General features: G+C 44.3%; 1 protein-coding gene across 3 annotated transcripts in view; it reads right to left on the bottom strand.

The window, feature by feature from the left end:
* Positions 1–15,846, bottom strand: part of LOC129821868 (stromal interaction molecule 1-like) — a 45,687-nt gene that overhangs the window by 21,369 nt on the left and 8,472 nt on the right. For all 3 annotated transcript variants that reach the window (XM_055879578.1, XM_055879577.1, XM_055879576.1), the window contains exons 3-6: positions 14,749–14,879; positions 12,878–12,992; positions 10,849–10,957; positions 9,414–9,529 (exon numbers count right to left, since the gene is read on the bottom strand). In XM_055879578.1, the coding sequence (XP_055735553.1) occupies positions 9,414–9,529; positions 10,849–10,957; positions 12,878–12,992; positions 14,749–14,879 (471 nt within the window). The remainder of the gene's footprint in view (positions 1–9,413; positions 9,530–10,848; positions 10,958–12,877; positions 12,993–14,748; positions 14,880–15,846) is intronic.

Here is a 15,846-nt window from a genome sequence, read left to right on the forward strand (position 1 = left end):
AGAGATGTGTGATAGTAATGTGTGTGTGTGTGGGGGGGGGGGGGTTGAGGAGACACCAGGCCAAAAGACCAAGATAAAAGGCAGATTAACACGCTATTTCAGTCTGCTAAAAGACGCTGAGGAACACGTTGAGAACACGAGGACATGGGAGTTTACGTTTACATGAGGCAACGAATCAAACCCCCGGCCCTGACAGCCACCGTCTCACCCTTCCTGTCCTCTGAAGGATTGACTCGGCCCGGGTAGAGAGGTGTGAATGTCCTCAGTCATAATGTTGACGTCCTAAGGGATCCAGAACAGTCCCATTCCTCAGTCACCGACAGCACGCCAGCCAGGCAGGCAGCAACTAACCCTCATTTAAAATTAGCCACAACGCCTTAGACACGATCCATCACCCTTAAAGCACAGAGAGACAAAGGATTACAAAGCCCATTCTCTTCAAGCTGTGAGCCGCCGTAGGGCCTGGAAAGGGATAAGATCTACGCAAACACATAGCATAACCTATTAGCAAACACAGCACTTATTTCCTGGAGTGAAACAAAAGAGGAAGTGGAGTGTCAGCTAAAGCCTGGGCCTGGCATCCCTCTCTATACCGGCTCAGAGGGCGTGCCAACTTACAAACAAGCCTTACACACTAAGCTCTCTCTGCTGGCTGTTACTGACATGGAACAAAGACCTCCCTCCGTCTCACAGAAACACAACATCCCCCTGACACAAGGCTCCCTTTAATGTCACCGACATAGGGTAATGTGCTCATCATTAGGCAAGCAATATTTGCTTGCCCTCGGTCATAAGTTCTGCGTGGGCTCTTGTAGCCTTGCCTACACAATTCAGTACAAACAGTTGGCCATTGACAGTGGAACTTGGCCGGATAGTGGTGAATGACTAGACTGGTGTTGGGCCAAAGATACAGCAACCAGGAAAACCATACGAGGGGGAACTAGCTTGGCTATAAAGTTCTAGGGCAGGCGTCCCCAATTACAGTCAGCTGTGGACATATTTTTCCTTGAGCGGATGGTCGGGGGCCTGGAACATAGTTATAAATAATTTGTACACTGCAAATTGACCGCAAGAAACCCAAACAGATATGGTATTTGACAAAAACAAAATAATTCTAACCTTGACTACATTGGGATACAATCACATAAGCCTCTATTTAGGCGTGGGAATACTTGGGAACAGAAATCACTTTGAGACGATTTCCTTTTGATTTTAAAGTTATGTCCAACAAACGTTTGTTTGTTTTTTGATTTACTGAGAGAAATTGTGGACAAAATAAAAATCACTTGTGGGAAAAATTTGGCCCGCGGTCTGCCTTTATGGGAACAATGCACTAGGGCTTCCTACAGTAACAGTACAGCAGAGCTGTGTGTGTCTGTGGCCTGACAGAAGAGAGATAACAGGGTTCATAATATTATGAATCATCTAATATACACTACATGACCAAAAGTTAGTCAAACATCTCATTCCAAAATCATGGGCATTAATATGGAGTTGGTCGCCGCTTCGCTGCTAGAACAGCTTCCACTCTTCTGTGAAGGCTTTCCACTAGAGGTTGAAACATCCATTCAGCCACAAGAGCGTTAGTTAGGTCCGGCACTGATGTTGGGCGATTAGGCCTGGCTCGCAGTCGGGGGTTCCAGTTCATCCCAAAGATGGGGTTGGGGTCAGGGCTCTGTGCAGGCCAGTCAAGTTCTTCCACACCGATCTCGACAAACCATTTCTGTATGGACCTCATTTTGTGCACAGGGGCATTTTTATGCTGAAACAGGAAAGAGCCTTCCCCAAACTGTTGACAAAGTTGGAGGCACAGAATTGTCTAGAACGTATGTGTATGCTGTAGCGTTAAGATTTCACTTCACTGGAAATCAGGGTCCAAGCACTAACCGTGAAAAACAGCCCCTGACCCTTATTCCTCCTCCACCAAACTTGACTGTTGACACTATGCATTCAGGCAGGTAGCGTTCTCCTGGCATCTGCCAAACCCAGATTTGTCCGTCGGACTGCCAGATGGTGAAGCGTGATTCATCATTCCAGAGAACGTGTTTCCACTGCTCCAGAGTCAATTGGTGGCGAGCTTTACACCACTCCAGAAATGTTTTTCTTTGGAGATTACATGGCTGTGTGCTCGATTTTATAGATATCAAGCCAATCATCCGTTCCCTCCCACAGGAAAAGAACTCCCTCTCGCGTTGTTGTCATGACATTTCAGTTCAGTGTCTTCACGCTCAATTTGCAGTGGGTCTGCAGCATTAGAATCCAACTCTTCATCCGTGGAAGACCAGACACTGCAGAGGAATATATGATCCCCTAAGGTCATACTCAACTAAATCATTTAAATCTCCTGTTGCTATAGTCCAATTACTGGTGGTTGAATACAACCATTTTAACACACAAACATGTTCAGGTAACTGCCAGCATAACAGGTAACTGCCAGAATAAAGGAAACACTTGAGTAAATGAGGGACACAAGTATATTGAAAGCAGATGCTTCCACACAGGTGTGGTTCATTACTTAACATCCCATCATGCTTAGGGTCATGTGTAAAAATGCCTAGACCGTGACTAGAATAGATCTCAGTGACTTTGAAAGACAAGTCTCAAAGGAGCATAGGGGGTTTAACAGGTGTGTGTGCATGTGTCTCAGTCAGCAGATCTTAACCCTATTAAACACTTAATCAAATCAAATTTTATTGGTCACATACACATGGTAGATGTTAATGCGAGTGTAGTGAAATGCTTGTGCTTCTAGTTCCGACAGTGAGGTAATATCTAACAAGTAATCTAACAAATTACCCAACAACTACCTAATACACACAAATCTAAATGGGTGAATGAGAATATGTACATATAAGTATATGGATGAGTGATGGCCGAGCGGCATAGGCAAGGTGCAATAGATGGTATAAAATACGGTATATACATGTGATATGGGCCGGCAGGTAGCCTAGTGGTTAGAGCGTTGGGCCAGTAACCGAAAGGTTGGTGGATCGAATCCCCGAGCTGACAAGGTAAAAATCTGTCGTTCTACCCCTGAACAAGGGAGTTAACCCACTGTTCCTAGTGGGTCATTGTAAATAAGAATTTGTTCAGAACTGACTTGCCTAGTTAAATAAAGGTTAAATAAAATAAATGTAATGCAAGATATTTAAACATTATTAAAGTGGGAGATTCTGGAGTGGTACCTGAGACTGCGTTTTCCAACCCCATCAACACCAAATGATGGAATATCTTGAATGTTGTCGCATCCCTCCAATAGAGTTCCAGACAATTGTAGAATCAATACCAAGGCACAATGAAGCTGTTCTGGTGGCCCAATGCCCTATTAAGACACTATGTTGGTGTTTCCTTTATTTTGGTAGTTACAGTGCCTTCGGAAAGTATTCAGACCCATTGACTTGTCCACATTCTTATGTGTATCTAAAAATTGATTAAATATAATGTTTTCCTTCAACAATCTACATACAATACCCCATAATAACAAAGCAAAAACTGGATTTCTGGAATGTTTGCAAATGTTATTATTTTTATGAAATATGACAATTACAATAGCATTCAGACCCTTTACTTTGTTGAAGCACCTTTGGCAGAAATTCACCTCGAGTCTTCTTGGGTATGACACTACAAGCTTGGCACACCTGTATTTTGAGTTTCTTCTCAAGCTGTCAGGTTGGATGGGGACCTTTGCTGCACAGCTATTTTCAGGTCTCTCCAGAGATGTTTGATTGGGTTCAAGTCCGAGCTCTGGCTGGGCCACTCAAGGACATTCAGACTTGTCTCGAAGCCACTCGTTTGTTGTCTTGGCTGTGTGCTTAGAGTTGTTGTCCTGTTGGAAGATGAACCTTTGCCCCCGTCTGAGGTCCTGAGGGCTCTGGAGCAGGATCATCAAGGATCCCTTTGTACTTTGCTCTGTTCATCTTTCCCTCAATCCTGGCTAGTCTCCCAGTCCCTGCCACTGAAAAACATCCCCACAGCACGATGCTACCATCCCCATGCTTCGCCATAGGGGTAGTGCCAGGTTTCCTCTAGACTTGACGCTTGGAATTAAGGTCAAAGAGTTCAACCCTGGTTTCATCAGACCAGAGAATCTTGTTTCTCGTGGTCTGAGAGACTTTAGGTGCTTTACGACAAACTCCAAGCGGGCTGTCATGAGCTTTTTACTGAGGAGTGGCTTCCTTCTGGCCACTCTACCACAAAGGCCTGATTGGTGGAGTGCTGCAGAGATGGTAGTCCTTCTGGAAGGTTCTCCCATCTCCACAGAGGAACTCCGGAGCTCTGTCAGAGTGACCATCGGGTTCTTGGTCAACTCCCTGACCAACACCCTTCTCCCCTGATTGCTCAGTTTGGCCAGGCAGCCAACTCTAGGAAGAGTCTTGGAGGTTCCAAACTTCTTCCATTTTAGAATGATGGAGACCACTGTGTTAAGGACCTTCAATGCTGCAGACATTTTTTGGTACCCTTCCCCAGATCTGTGCTTCAACACAATCCTGTCTCGGAGCTCTACGGACAATTCCTTCAACCCCATCGCTTTGTTTTTGCTCTGTCGTGCACTGTCAACTGTGGGACCTAATATAGGAAAGGTGTGTGCCTTTCCAAATCATGTCCAATCAATTGAATTTACCACAGGTGGACTCTAATCAAGTTGTAGAAGCATTTCAAGGATGATCAATGGAAACAGGATGCACCTGAGCTCAATTTCAAGTACCATAGCAAAGGGTTTGAATACTTATTGTTATTTGATTTTACATTTTAATAAATTTGCTAAAACGTATAAAACCCCTTTTTCACTTTGTTATTATAGGGTATTGTATGTAGATTGCTGAGGATTGTATTTATTTAATACATTTTAGAATAAGGCTGTACCATAACAATATGTGGAAAAAGTCAAGGGGTCTGAAGACTTTCCAAAGACACTGTACATGTAGGTCTTTTCCTCCATTAGCTTTTTCTTTCTCTGAAAACACGTCGCTGATTAGCAGGAATGTTGCCTAGAAAGTCCAAAGTGTCATGTTTAACTGACCATTAGACTGGGAATGACTTTGCTCAAACCGGTTTCTTCAGGTGAACAGTCCAGCTGCATGTAATAAGTCGTAAACAGGGCTGTGGAATGGGTTCCCTTTGGTAAATGTGTCAGCCATTAAGACAAGACAAGGAGTAGTGTCCATTTCTGACGGGCCCATTGTGAAAGGTGTCTTAAAATGCTGCTGCTGTGCACAGACAGTCTGTGCCACCAACAGCAGGACCTGTGGCTTTCTGCCCGGGGCTGTCATTTCCAGACGACCCCCTCTCTTCCTCCAGCTGAGACTCTTCCCTAAACAAACACAATGACACATTCCAGACACAGACCCTAACTCTCCCTTATCCTGATGCTGCTGCAACCTTCTTATAAAACAACCCAAATTCTCCTTTATTTCTCCCCCCGTTCTCTAGTATGGAGAGCAGTGCAGACAGAACTTCAAGGCCAGAGGAAGCCCAAGGCGACATTAATATTCTGGTTTCCTTACATAACCTGATCACGGATTTTTGTTCTACAGCCAAAAATGAACATTTCTTAGATTTTTCACAGACCTGAAAAGTGGTCTTCTGATGTGGTTTAAACATTGTTGTGCACTTAAAGATCACAATGTGATGTTCTATTTAGAAAAGTGTGATTTTGAGAGTGAAAACCACAAACGGAATTTGAATATTCTAAGATTTTATAAAGCCACCACACTCCACTCTACACAATCTGTCTGTGGTGCAGCCCCAGAATGTGAGCCATCAGGTTCTCCCTCCCTGGTACAATTCCCATGAACCCCCTTGTCTGATGGTGACATTATATCAGTAGTTTCTCTCAAGCCCCAGCCCCCACTGACAGGGTATGACCAACAGAATGACATACATTTACAGTAGGAAAACAGTAGGAAAACAATGGGGGAAAGGGGTGTATCTACATGACCACTGATACAGCCTCCGGGGACTAAAGATTCATGCTGCAACAGGCTGAAATATGTAACTGTGAGATAGCTGTCAGGAACCTAATCCTGTGTTCTTCCTGTTTAACCAGGCCCAGGGTTGCAGTGGGAATGACTGATCATGCTCCACATAAATACAACTGACATGTTCTGTTTCCTATCAGGTCCTTTAAACCTGTTGAGGATAGAGGGCGCTATTTACACTTTGGGGGAAAATCGTGCCCAATTTAAACGGCCTTGTACTCTATTCTTGCTCGTACAATATGCATATTATTATTACTATTGGATAGAAAACACTCAAGTTTCTAAAACCGTTTGAATTATATCTGTGAGTAAAACAGAACTCATTTTGCAGCAAACTTCCTGTCAGAAAGTGAAAAATCTCAAATCGAGGCTCTGTTCCAAGGCCTCGCTATCATTTTGCTTGAGATTTGTGACTATACATGCACTTCATATGCCTTCCACTAGATGTCAATAGGCTGTGAGAGGTGAAATGGGGTCTCAATCTCTTTCTATGGTCAAAAGAGACAGCTTGGAATGACATGACCCCAGAATTTGTTTGTTCAGGAAGCGCATAAAGGTCACCAGTATTGGCTTCTGAAAAGCAATCGTTATAGACGTCTTATATCTCCGGCTTTGATTTTATTTGATAAATGTGAAGATATCATCGTAAAGTATGTTTTTTCAATATAGTTTTATTAGATTATTGTAATTTTTTTCGTGAGTTTAGACGTGTTGCGTTCTTTGCGTTTGGTGAAGATGGACAGCTTAGCGCCACTTGGCTAGTTTTGCTTGCTAATTCGCGAGGGAAAAAGGCCATTCTAAAACCAAACAACGATTGTTCCCGACAAAGGACCCCTTGTACAACATTCTGATGGAAGATCATCAAAAGTAGGACCCATTTTATGATGCTATTTCATATATCTGTCGAACATGTGTACTATTAGTTAGCGCCCAGATTTTGGGCACGCTCTCGCTATAACGTAAGCTGGATGTCGTAATGAAGTTATTTTTAGAATTCTAACACGGCGATTGCATTAAGAACTAGTGTATCTATCATTTCCTATACAACATGTATTTTTTTGTCATGTTTATGAATAGCTATTTGGTCAGAATAGGTGAGTTTTAGAAAAATATCCGCACATTCTGGGAAAAAGATGCTACGTTAGCACAATGTATAACCACTGATTTCAGCTCTAAATATGCACATTTTCGAACAAAACATAAGTGTATGTATAACCTGATGTTATAGGACTGTCATCTGATGAAGCTTATCAAGGTTAGTCAAAAATTATATATCTTTTGCTGGTTTGTTACGATCGCTAACTTTTGCTGCTGGTAAATGGCTTGTGTTTCTGGCTATTGTGGTAAGCTAATATAATGCTATATTGTGTTTTCGCTGTAAAACACTTAATAAATCGGAAATATTGGCTGGATTCACAAGATGCTTGTCTTTCATTTGCTGTACACCATGCATTTTTCAGAAATGTTTTATGATGAGTATTTAGGTATTCCACGTTGGTCTCTATAATTACTCTGGCTGCTTCGGTGCTATTTCTGACGGTAGCTGTGATGGTAGCTGCAATGTAAAACTGATTTATAGCTCAAATATGCACATTTTTCTAACAAAACAGATTTATTGTGTAACATGTTATAGGACTGTCATCTGATGAAGTTGTTTCTTGGTTAGTTTGGTTGGTTCTTGGTTAGTTTGGTTGGTTCTTGGTTAGTTTGGTTGGTTGGTTCTTGGTTAGTTTGGTTGGTTCTTGGTTAGTTTGGTTGGTTTTCTGCAAGCTACCTGTGCTGTGAAAGAAATGTCTGTGCTTTTTTGTATTTGGTGGTGAGCTAACATAAATATACATGGTGTTTTCGCTGTAAAACATTTAAAAAAATCGGACATGTTGACTGGATTCACAAGATGTTTATCTTTCATTTGCTGTATTGGACTTGTTAATGTGTGAAAGTTAAATATTTCTAAAAAATATTTTTTGAATTTCGTGCCCTGCCTTTTCAGTGGAATGTGGGAACCCCGGGGCTAGACAGGTTTTAACTCCATAACTGGTAGGACTTAGGGCCAGGTTGGGACATGCACCTTGTTAATGCAAGTGTGCACCAGCAAGAGACCGTTGTTTGGTCGTTGTTTGGTTAGCCATGTTCCTATAGCGCTCATGTGAATGCAGAATTTTCAAAACAAATGGCCACTGGATTGATGAAAATAATCATGATATCATTCTGCCAGGTAGGCATTGGCTACTTTGTAGTTAAAATTTAATTGGGAAGGATTCTGGGAAAGCCTTTCCATCTCTACTAGAATGTTATCATTAGCATCATCGCTAACTCCTACATGTGTAGGCATACACGTGCACGTCACGGACAAACGGGCATACCTGTGCTGTTTCAAAACGCTGCAGGAAAATACAAATCACTGATTCATTTTGTTAATATCTGAGGAGTAACTTGTCGGAATTTTCTAATAAGTTCAATACATTTAGTTGATTTCCTACTACGTTCAGTACATTTAATAATTGTTGAATTCCATTTTAATCTCTGTATTCCATGATTCCATTCGCAACACAAATTTTATAGAGTTTTGGTGTGTTTGTCTCAGTGCGCCAGAGAGGTGTGATTTTATAGGGCCCTAGAGGTGTGGTGTGTGTCTCAGTGCGCCAGAGAGGTGTGATTTTATAGGGCCCTAGAGGTGTGGTGTGTGTCTCATTGCGCCAGAGAGGTGTGCCTAGAATACAGAGTAGCTCAGCCTGAGCATCAACTCACCTCCTCTATAGTACTGCTCTCTCTCTGCTGAGGCTGGAACAGGCTGGCTTTTGGTACGGCACACAGAGCACCACAAATTATAGCCTTTCTAAAGAGGGCTTCACTTCCTTTACAGGAAAACATGGTGGTTTCTGGCCTTACAGTAACCCCGGTGATACTCAGTTATTTATCAAAGGACATTGTAGCAGAATTGAAATGAGTCATACTGATTCACTGTTTTCTGTGCTGCAGCAACAAGGCTGCCTGCAGGTAGTCCTAGACAATTACTAGCTAAACGTATAGGGGGACAAGCTTTTTTTATTTTTGTTTGTGTTTTTTTGTTCTACCTTGTTATTTTGAGTATTACATTGTTATTGATTACCGCATTGTTGGGTTTAGATCAGCAAGAAAGGCATTTCACTGTATTTGTGGTGCATGTGACATTAAAACTTGAAACTTGATAAGAACTAGTATTTTCTAGCACTGCCAAACTGCTGCTTGAGACTAATGAACACAGTTTGGAGTTGTGGATTTTAAACCAACTGTCTCCAGCTGGAGAGACAAACAGAGCAGACACTGTTCTTCCTCTTATAATTACAGTCACAAACAGTCGCTTCAGAATGCAACAGAATTTCTCTTTTATCGGCCTGGGTGAAAAATAAACACACTAACAGGTCATGTAATTGTAAAAAATAATAATCCACTTACTGAGTGGGGCGCCGAACAGCACAGTGTCCAAGGCCTTGAGCTGCAGCTTCTGAACATGGCTTCGATCCAGCATTTTTAGAATGGACACAGTCAGAGTGGCGTTCTTCACAGCCAGCCTGAGGGAACAGACAGACAGATTGAGATTTTCCAGTGCAGTCACAGGAACATTGAGGAAGAGAGCAAGACCAGGAGGGTTAGTATGAAGGATGTTATAGGTTCATTTACCTGGGCATGACAAGACCAGGAGGGTTAGTATGAAGGATGCTATAGGTTCATTTACCTGGGCATGACAAGACCAGGAGGGTTAGTATGAAGGATGCTATAGGTTCATTTACCTGGGCATGACAAGACCAGGAGGGTTAGTATGAAGGATGCTATAGGTTCATTTACCTGGGCATGACAAGACCAGGAGGGTTAGTATGAAGGATGCTATAGGTTCATTTACCTGGGCATGACAAGACCAGGAGGGTTAGTATGAAGGATGCTATAGGTTCATTTACCTGGGCATGACAAGACCAGGAGGGTTAGTATGAAGGATGCTATAGGTTCATTTACCTGGGCATGACAAGACCAGGAGGGTTAGTATGAAGGATGCTATAGGTTCATTTACCTGGGCATGACAAGACCAGGAGGGTTAGTATGAAGGATGCTATAGGTTCATTTACCTGGGCATGACAAGACCAGGAGGGATAGTATGAAGGATGCTATAGGTTCATTTACCTGGGCATGACAAGACCAGGAGGGTTAGTATGAAGGATGCTATTGGTTCATTTACCTGGGCATGACAAGACCAGGAGGGTTAGTATGAAGGATGCTATTGGTTCATTTACCTGGGCATGACAAGACCAGGAGGGTTAGTATGAAGGATGCTATTGGTTCATTTACCTGGGCATGACAAGACCAGGAGGGTTAGTATGAAGGATGCTATAGGTTCATTTACCTGGGCATGACAAGACCAGGAGGGTTAGTATGAAGGATGCTATAGGTTCATTTACCTGGGCATGACAAGACCAGGAGGGTTAGTATGAAGGATGCTATAGGTTCATTTACCTGGGCATGACAAGACCAGCAGGGTTAGTATGAAGGATGCTATAGGTTCATTTACCTGGGCATGACAAGACCAGGAGGGTTAGTATGAAGGATGCTATAGGTTCATTTACCTGGGCATGACAAGACCAGGAGGGTTAGTATGAAGGATGCTATAGGTTAATTTACCTGGGCATGACAAGACCAGGAGGGTTAGTATGAAGGATGCTATTGGTTCATTTACCTGGGCATGACAAGACCAGGAGGGTTAGTATGAAGGATGCTATAGGTTAATTTACCTGGGCATGACAAGACCAGGAGGGTTAGTATGAAGGATGCTATAGGTTAATTTACCTGGGCATGACAAGACCAGGAGGGTTAGTATGAAGGATGCTATTGGTTCATTTACCTGGGCATGACAGTGCCGTTGAAGTGCATCTTGCGGAAGGCGTCCACATACTGCGGCAGCTCCACGTAGATGAGCCAATTCTCCACATCGTCCACTGTCCAGTTGCACACTGCAATACAAAAACATGATATTACCTCTCTCTCTCTCTGACCGTTTCAGATGAGCCTTAGCAATCCCCATCACTGGTTGTACGCCAACTTTGAGCCAACGCCGACCCACACACAGAAAACATCTGTGATTCTGCTTTATATCTTAGGAGTGTATCCAAAATCCCTTAGAGGTATCCTCTATCATAACACACTGTTAAATGTAGCTACACACGTTAGACATCTCTTAATAAAAGACAGAGTAAGGGAAACAGGACTGGCAGGGAGTCAGCAGCAGTGTGGTGTGGGCACATGCTGCCTAGTCAGCTGGGTGGGTTAATGTGCTGCTGGGTGGGTTAATGTGCTGCTGCCTAGCTAGCTAGCTGGGTTAATGTGTTGCTGCCTAGCTAGCTAGCTGGGTTAATGTGTTGCTGCCTAGCTAGCTAGCTGGGTTAATGTGTTGCTGCCTAGCTAGCTGGTTGGGTGGGTTAATGTGTTGCTGCCTAGCTAGCTGGTTGGGTTAATGTGTTGCTGCCTGGCTAGCTAGCTGGGTGGGTTAATGTGCTGCTGCCTGGCTAGCTAGCTGGGTGGATTAATGTGCTGCTGCCTGGCTAGCTAGCTGGGTGGGTTAATGTGCTGCTGCCTGGCTAGCTAGCTGGGTGGGTTAATGTGCTGCTGCCTGGCTAGCTAGCTGGGTGGGTTAATGTGCTGCTGCCTGGCTAGCTAGCTGGGTGGGTTAATGTGCTGCTGCCTGGCTAGCTAGCTGGGTGGGTTAATGTGCTGCTGCCTGGCTAGCTAGCTGGGTGGGTTAATGTGCTGCTGCCTGGCTAGCTAGCTGGGTGGGTTAATGTGCTGCTGCCTGGCTAGCTAGCTGGGTGGGTTAATGTGCTGCTGCCTGGCTAGCTAACTGGGTGGGTTAATGTGCTGCTGCCTGGCTAGCTAGCTGGGTGGGTTAATGTGCTGCTGCCTGGCTAGCTAGCTGGGTGGGTTAATGTGCTGCTGCCTGGCTAGCTAGCTGGGTGGGTTAATGTGCTGCTGCCTGGCTAGCTAACTGGGTGGGTTAATGTGCTGCTGCCTGGCTAGCTAGCTGGGTGGGTTAATGTGCTGCTGCATGCTGCTGGCCTGAGCACAGACAATTTCCTGGCTCCCAACCTCCGCTCTGAGCCCCCTGACAGGAAGCTGCAATGCAGAGAGACTGAGACAACCAGAAAGGGGGTTGGGGGGGGTGAAAGAGATTTGGAGAAACAGGGGAAAGAGCAGCAAGGTAGGGAGAGGGAAGGGTTGAAAGAGAGAAGGAGATGAAGAGAGCGAGAGGAAGAAGAGGTGAGGGACAAAGAGAAGAGAGAGGTAGATGTGAAAAGCCATGAACGGTATATGATAAACGGGACAGAGTACTGCCAGCAGAACAAGGAGGCCTAGGTGGTACGTCAGTGTGGATGGTTGCTATCTGTGTGTGTATATGTTATGATGACAGGCCACTGATCACCCTCTGCCAGGATGCTTGAGCTGCTAAGTGGTCTGCACTTTACTTGACAATGCTGACATACCAGCTAATAAGTTTGACTGCTGTAGCTGGGATGGTTGGGCAGCAAGAACTCTCTCTTACCTACAGTCACCACACAAAACATCAAGCATTCAATCTAATTACTGAAGATAAAACCGTAAATACAATGCAGTACTCTAAAACAGACAAAGCACAGGGAGTTTAGCTAACACGGTGTCAGTCAGCAGTGAGACATCAAACAAGGTGGGCTGGACCGGCAGAGCTCTGGGAAGAGAACACAGTGTACCGAATGAGATTCATCGTCTGAGACTCTCTTATATGCAAACAGATGCACTGAATGGGGCAGCGTGCCTGGAGGGAAGGCTTGTTTGTGCTGCTAGCCTGAAAAGAGCAGAGAGAGTGGGGAGCTGCAGCAACACTACGGTGTTAGTTCCAGCACCTTCAGAACCCTTCCAGGTATTCCACAGGTCTTCCACACTGATGAACTGGTCGTCTCCGTGGAAACTGTTGTGCTTGGCTTTGGGATCGTGGTAGTTCAGGTCCTCCCTTAGGAACTGGAGGTCACCGAGGTCACATAGGAGGGAGAGAAGGGAAGAGAGATGTCAATCAAATCAGCCAGAAGGATTATGTGGCCTGTCACTTCTAGGATGATGTCAGAGCAGAGGGATCAAACCGTTTCATCCAGGATGAGGTAGACTTAGGAGACTGCAAAGTGTTAGCTTGCTCAGAGAATAAGCAACAGAGAAGCAAGCCTTGTGCGTCCCTATGCCTGCAGTGTGCATCCGGCCTTGTAACATTATCACAGTGTTCATGACAAGCAGTAGAGGAGGCTGTGTGGAACAGCCAGGAAGCCCATGCTTTACTCACACTGTGAGAAGGGGCTAGAAAACACTTGGTCTTTTATGACTGAATGTCAATTAAGATCGAGACATTGTCTTAATAGGTGAATGTCAATAAAGATCTATAGGTTTGAGCATGCACATGTGTCATTTTCCACTGAAGCTTTACTGACCTGAAAACCTGTGATGAAAAAAAAAGTACAAAAGTACAAACCTATAACTCCATTGCTAACAGATGTGGACACATAATTTGATGATGAGGAACACAAAACAGGAAATCAGGTGTTCCTCTTCCTACTCTAAACACTCGACCAATATTCCAATCGAATGAGCCTACTGTAAGTAATACCGGACACATTGAGTGTCTCCAGTTCTCTTGAGCAACAGCATAGCAGTGCAGCGACAGGGCTTAGCTGACATTATGTTTCATCCATCTCTAGCCAGCCCCCATGCTGTTATCATACCATTTCTTTGACAAAATAGCCAAAGAGATGATGTTTTAAAAATCCTAGTATGGTGTGTTCAACATGTGTTTTTTAGTTGTGTCATGTTACAATTATCTTATCTTGTTTTAAATGTAGTTCTGTCCTTGAGCTGTTCTTGGCTATTAATGTTCTGTATTATGTCATGTTGTGTGGACCCAAAGAAGAGCAACTGCTGCTTTCGCAACAGCTAATAGAGATCCTAATAAAATTCCAAAACATGATAAAAAAAAACTATTATTTCTTTAAGAAGTGCCCAGGCATCAGAGCTGCTTTGGTCCGAACGCTCCACATGTTTTGTTCAGCCTTCCTCAGTGTTGGCTCGGAGCCAGGACTGGTACCAGAGATATGTGCTTAATTCATAGGCTGGCTGCTTCAAGGATCATCAACCAGAGCCAGTGTCTCCTTCTCTAAAACTACTCAGCCCTTGCAGAAGAAGCTGCAGAGGAAGAAACCTCTGGCTGCCGTACAGGCCTCTCCTCTCCCAGCCTGCCCTACTACTGGATGCAGTGCAAGAGAGAAGCCTGCTACAGGGACGGTAGAGGGCAGGCCACATCAGTGTCATTTTAGCGGCCCTGACCTCTGACTGCAGAATTTTTTTTCAATGTTTTTTGTTCAACATTTATTTAACTAGGCAAGTCAGTTAAGAACATATTCTTCTTTACAATGACGGCCTAAAACAGCCAAACCTGGACAGCGCTGGGCCAATTGTGGGCCACCCTATGTGACTCCCAATCACGGCCAGTTGTGACACAGCCTGGATTCGAACCAGGGTGTCTGTAGTGACACCTCTAGCGCTGAGATGCAGTGCCTTAGACCGCTGCGCCTCTTGGGAGCCCAATGCCTGGCCAGGAAGTGCACAAATCCACCACTTACTTCAATAGCAAAATAAAGGCCATTACCAGGCAGCCATTAACTAAGCTCATTATCTCTGGCCATTTTGGGAAGGAGTCCCTGCTGGTAGATGACAGGGGATTAGAGTTACTCACCCCGTCCGTCTCTGACACGTCCACATTTCCATTAGCATCATCATCCATCTGCTTGTGGATACTGCGGATCGCCTCGAAACTGAGGATGGTATTCTCATCGTGGCACCGAGGCTCGTCGATGCGACAGAGTTCTGAGGGAGAAAAGACAAGTTCAACCTGAGTCATAGCTCGTACTGAAGTTTGAAGTGATAGCAGTTGTACAGGGCTCCCAACAACACCTGATATGTTCTCCATCATACTAGGCTTGGGAGGTAAACTGTATAACAGGGTATTTTGAAATACCGATGGTATGACAGTTTGGGGTGCCCTAAAGCTACACCACTGCTTATAACTAAGTTAACTATCCAAAATGTGCCAAATAAATCATCTCCAACTCAGGGCTCCAGCTATGCATTTGTTTTGCTAACTTGCTAGCTAAGCCCTAGCGTCCAAATCAAGCTACTTGGTTACAGCAGAGACAATCAACCCATCCTGGATCAAGATCCCTGCTGCCTAAATTAGTTTTGTGTGTCAAAACAAAAATACATAGTTATTTTTTGGGGGAAATAAGCAGTGCCCCATGTGTGCAGCCGGTAATACCATTTCCCCGGTATGGGACAGGAACGGTTTCAAGATGTGAACATCAGGATAGAGCCCATCCCTACATCATACAGTAGGACTAGAGGCTATCGACCTGTAACACACCGCAGCTTTTGGGTAGGCCAACAGCCAAAACTCTGTCCACCTTGAAACCATCCCGAGCCATTTGTTCAAATCCCCATAGTAACCTGGGAGCTTTGCTGCTCACACCAGAAAAGCATAGGGATGCTAAATTTAGCTGAGCGTTAACTAAACCTAGCAAGAGGCTATTTATAACCAGGCTGTGTCCAGCTGTATGGTTACATTGGAGAATGGTGGGGAGGGTAGGAGTTTGCTTTCTTTTCAACAGTGTAAGCAGAGTGTTGCCTACACTCAATGTGACATGGGTACTGATATGTCATCAATCCCAGTGCAACACGTGTGTAGGGAAGTAGAGTTCTAGTGAGGGAAAAGTCAATGACAAGGGGGAACTATGAGGGCAAAACATACAAATCATGATTCATTACTAGGCTGACGTCA

The sequence above is a fragment of the Salvelinus fontinalis genome, chromosome 24 (genome assembly GCF_029448725.1).
Source record: "Salvelinus fontinalis isolate EN_2023a chromosome 24, ASM2944872v1, whole genome shotgun sequence".
Taxonomy (NCBI): Eukaryota; Metazoa; Chordata; class Actinopteri; order Salmoniformes; family Salmonidae; genus Salvelinus; species Salvelinus fontinalis.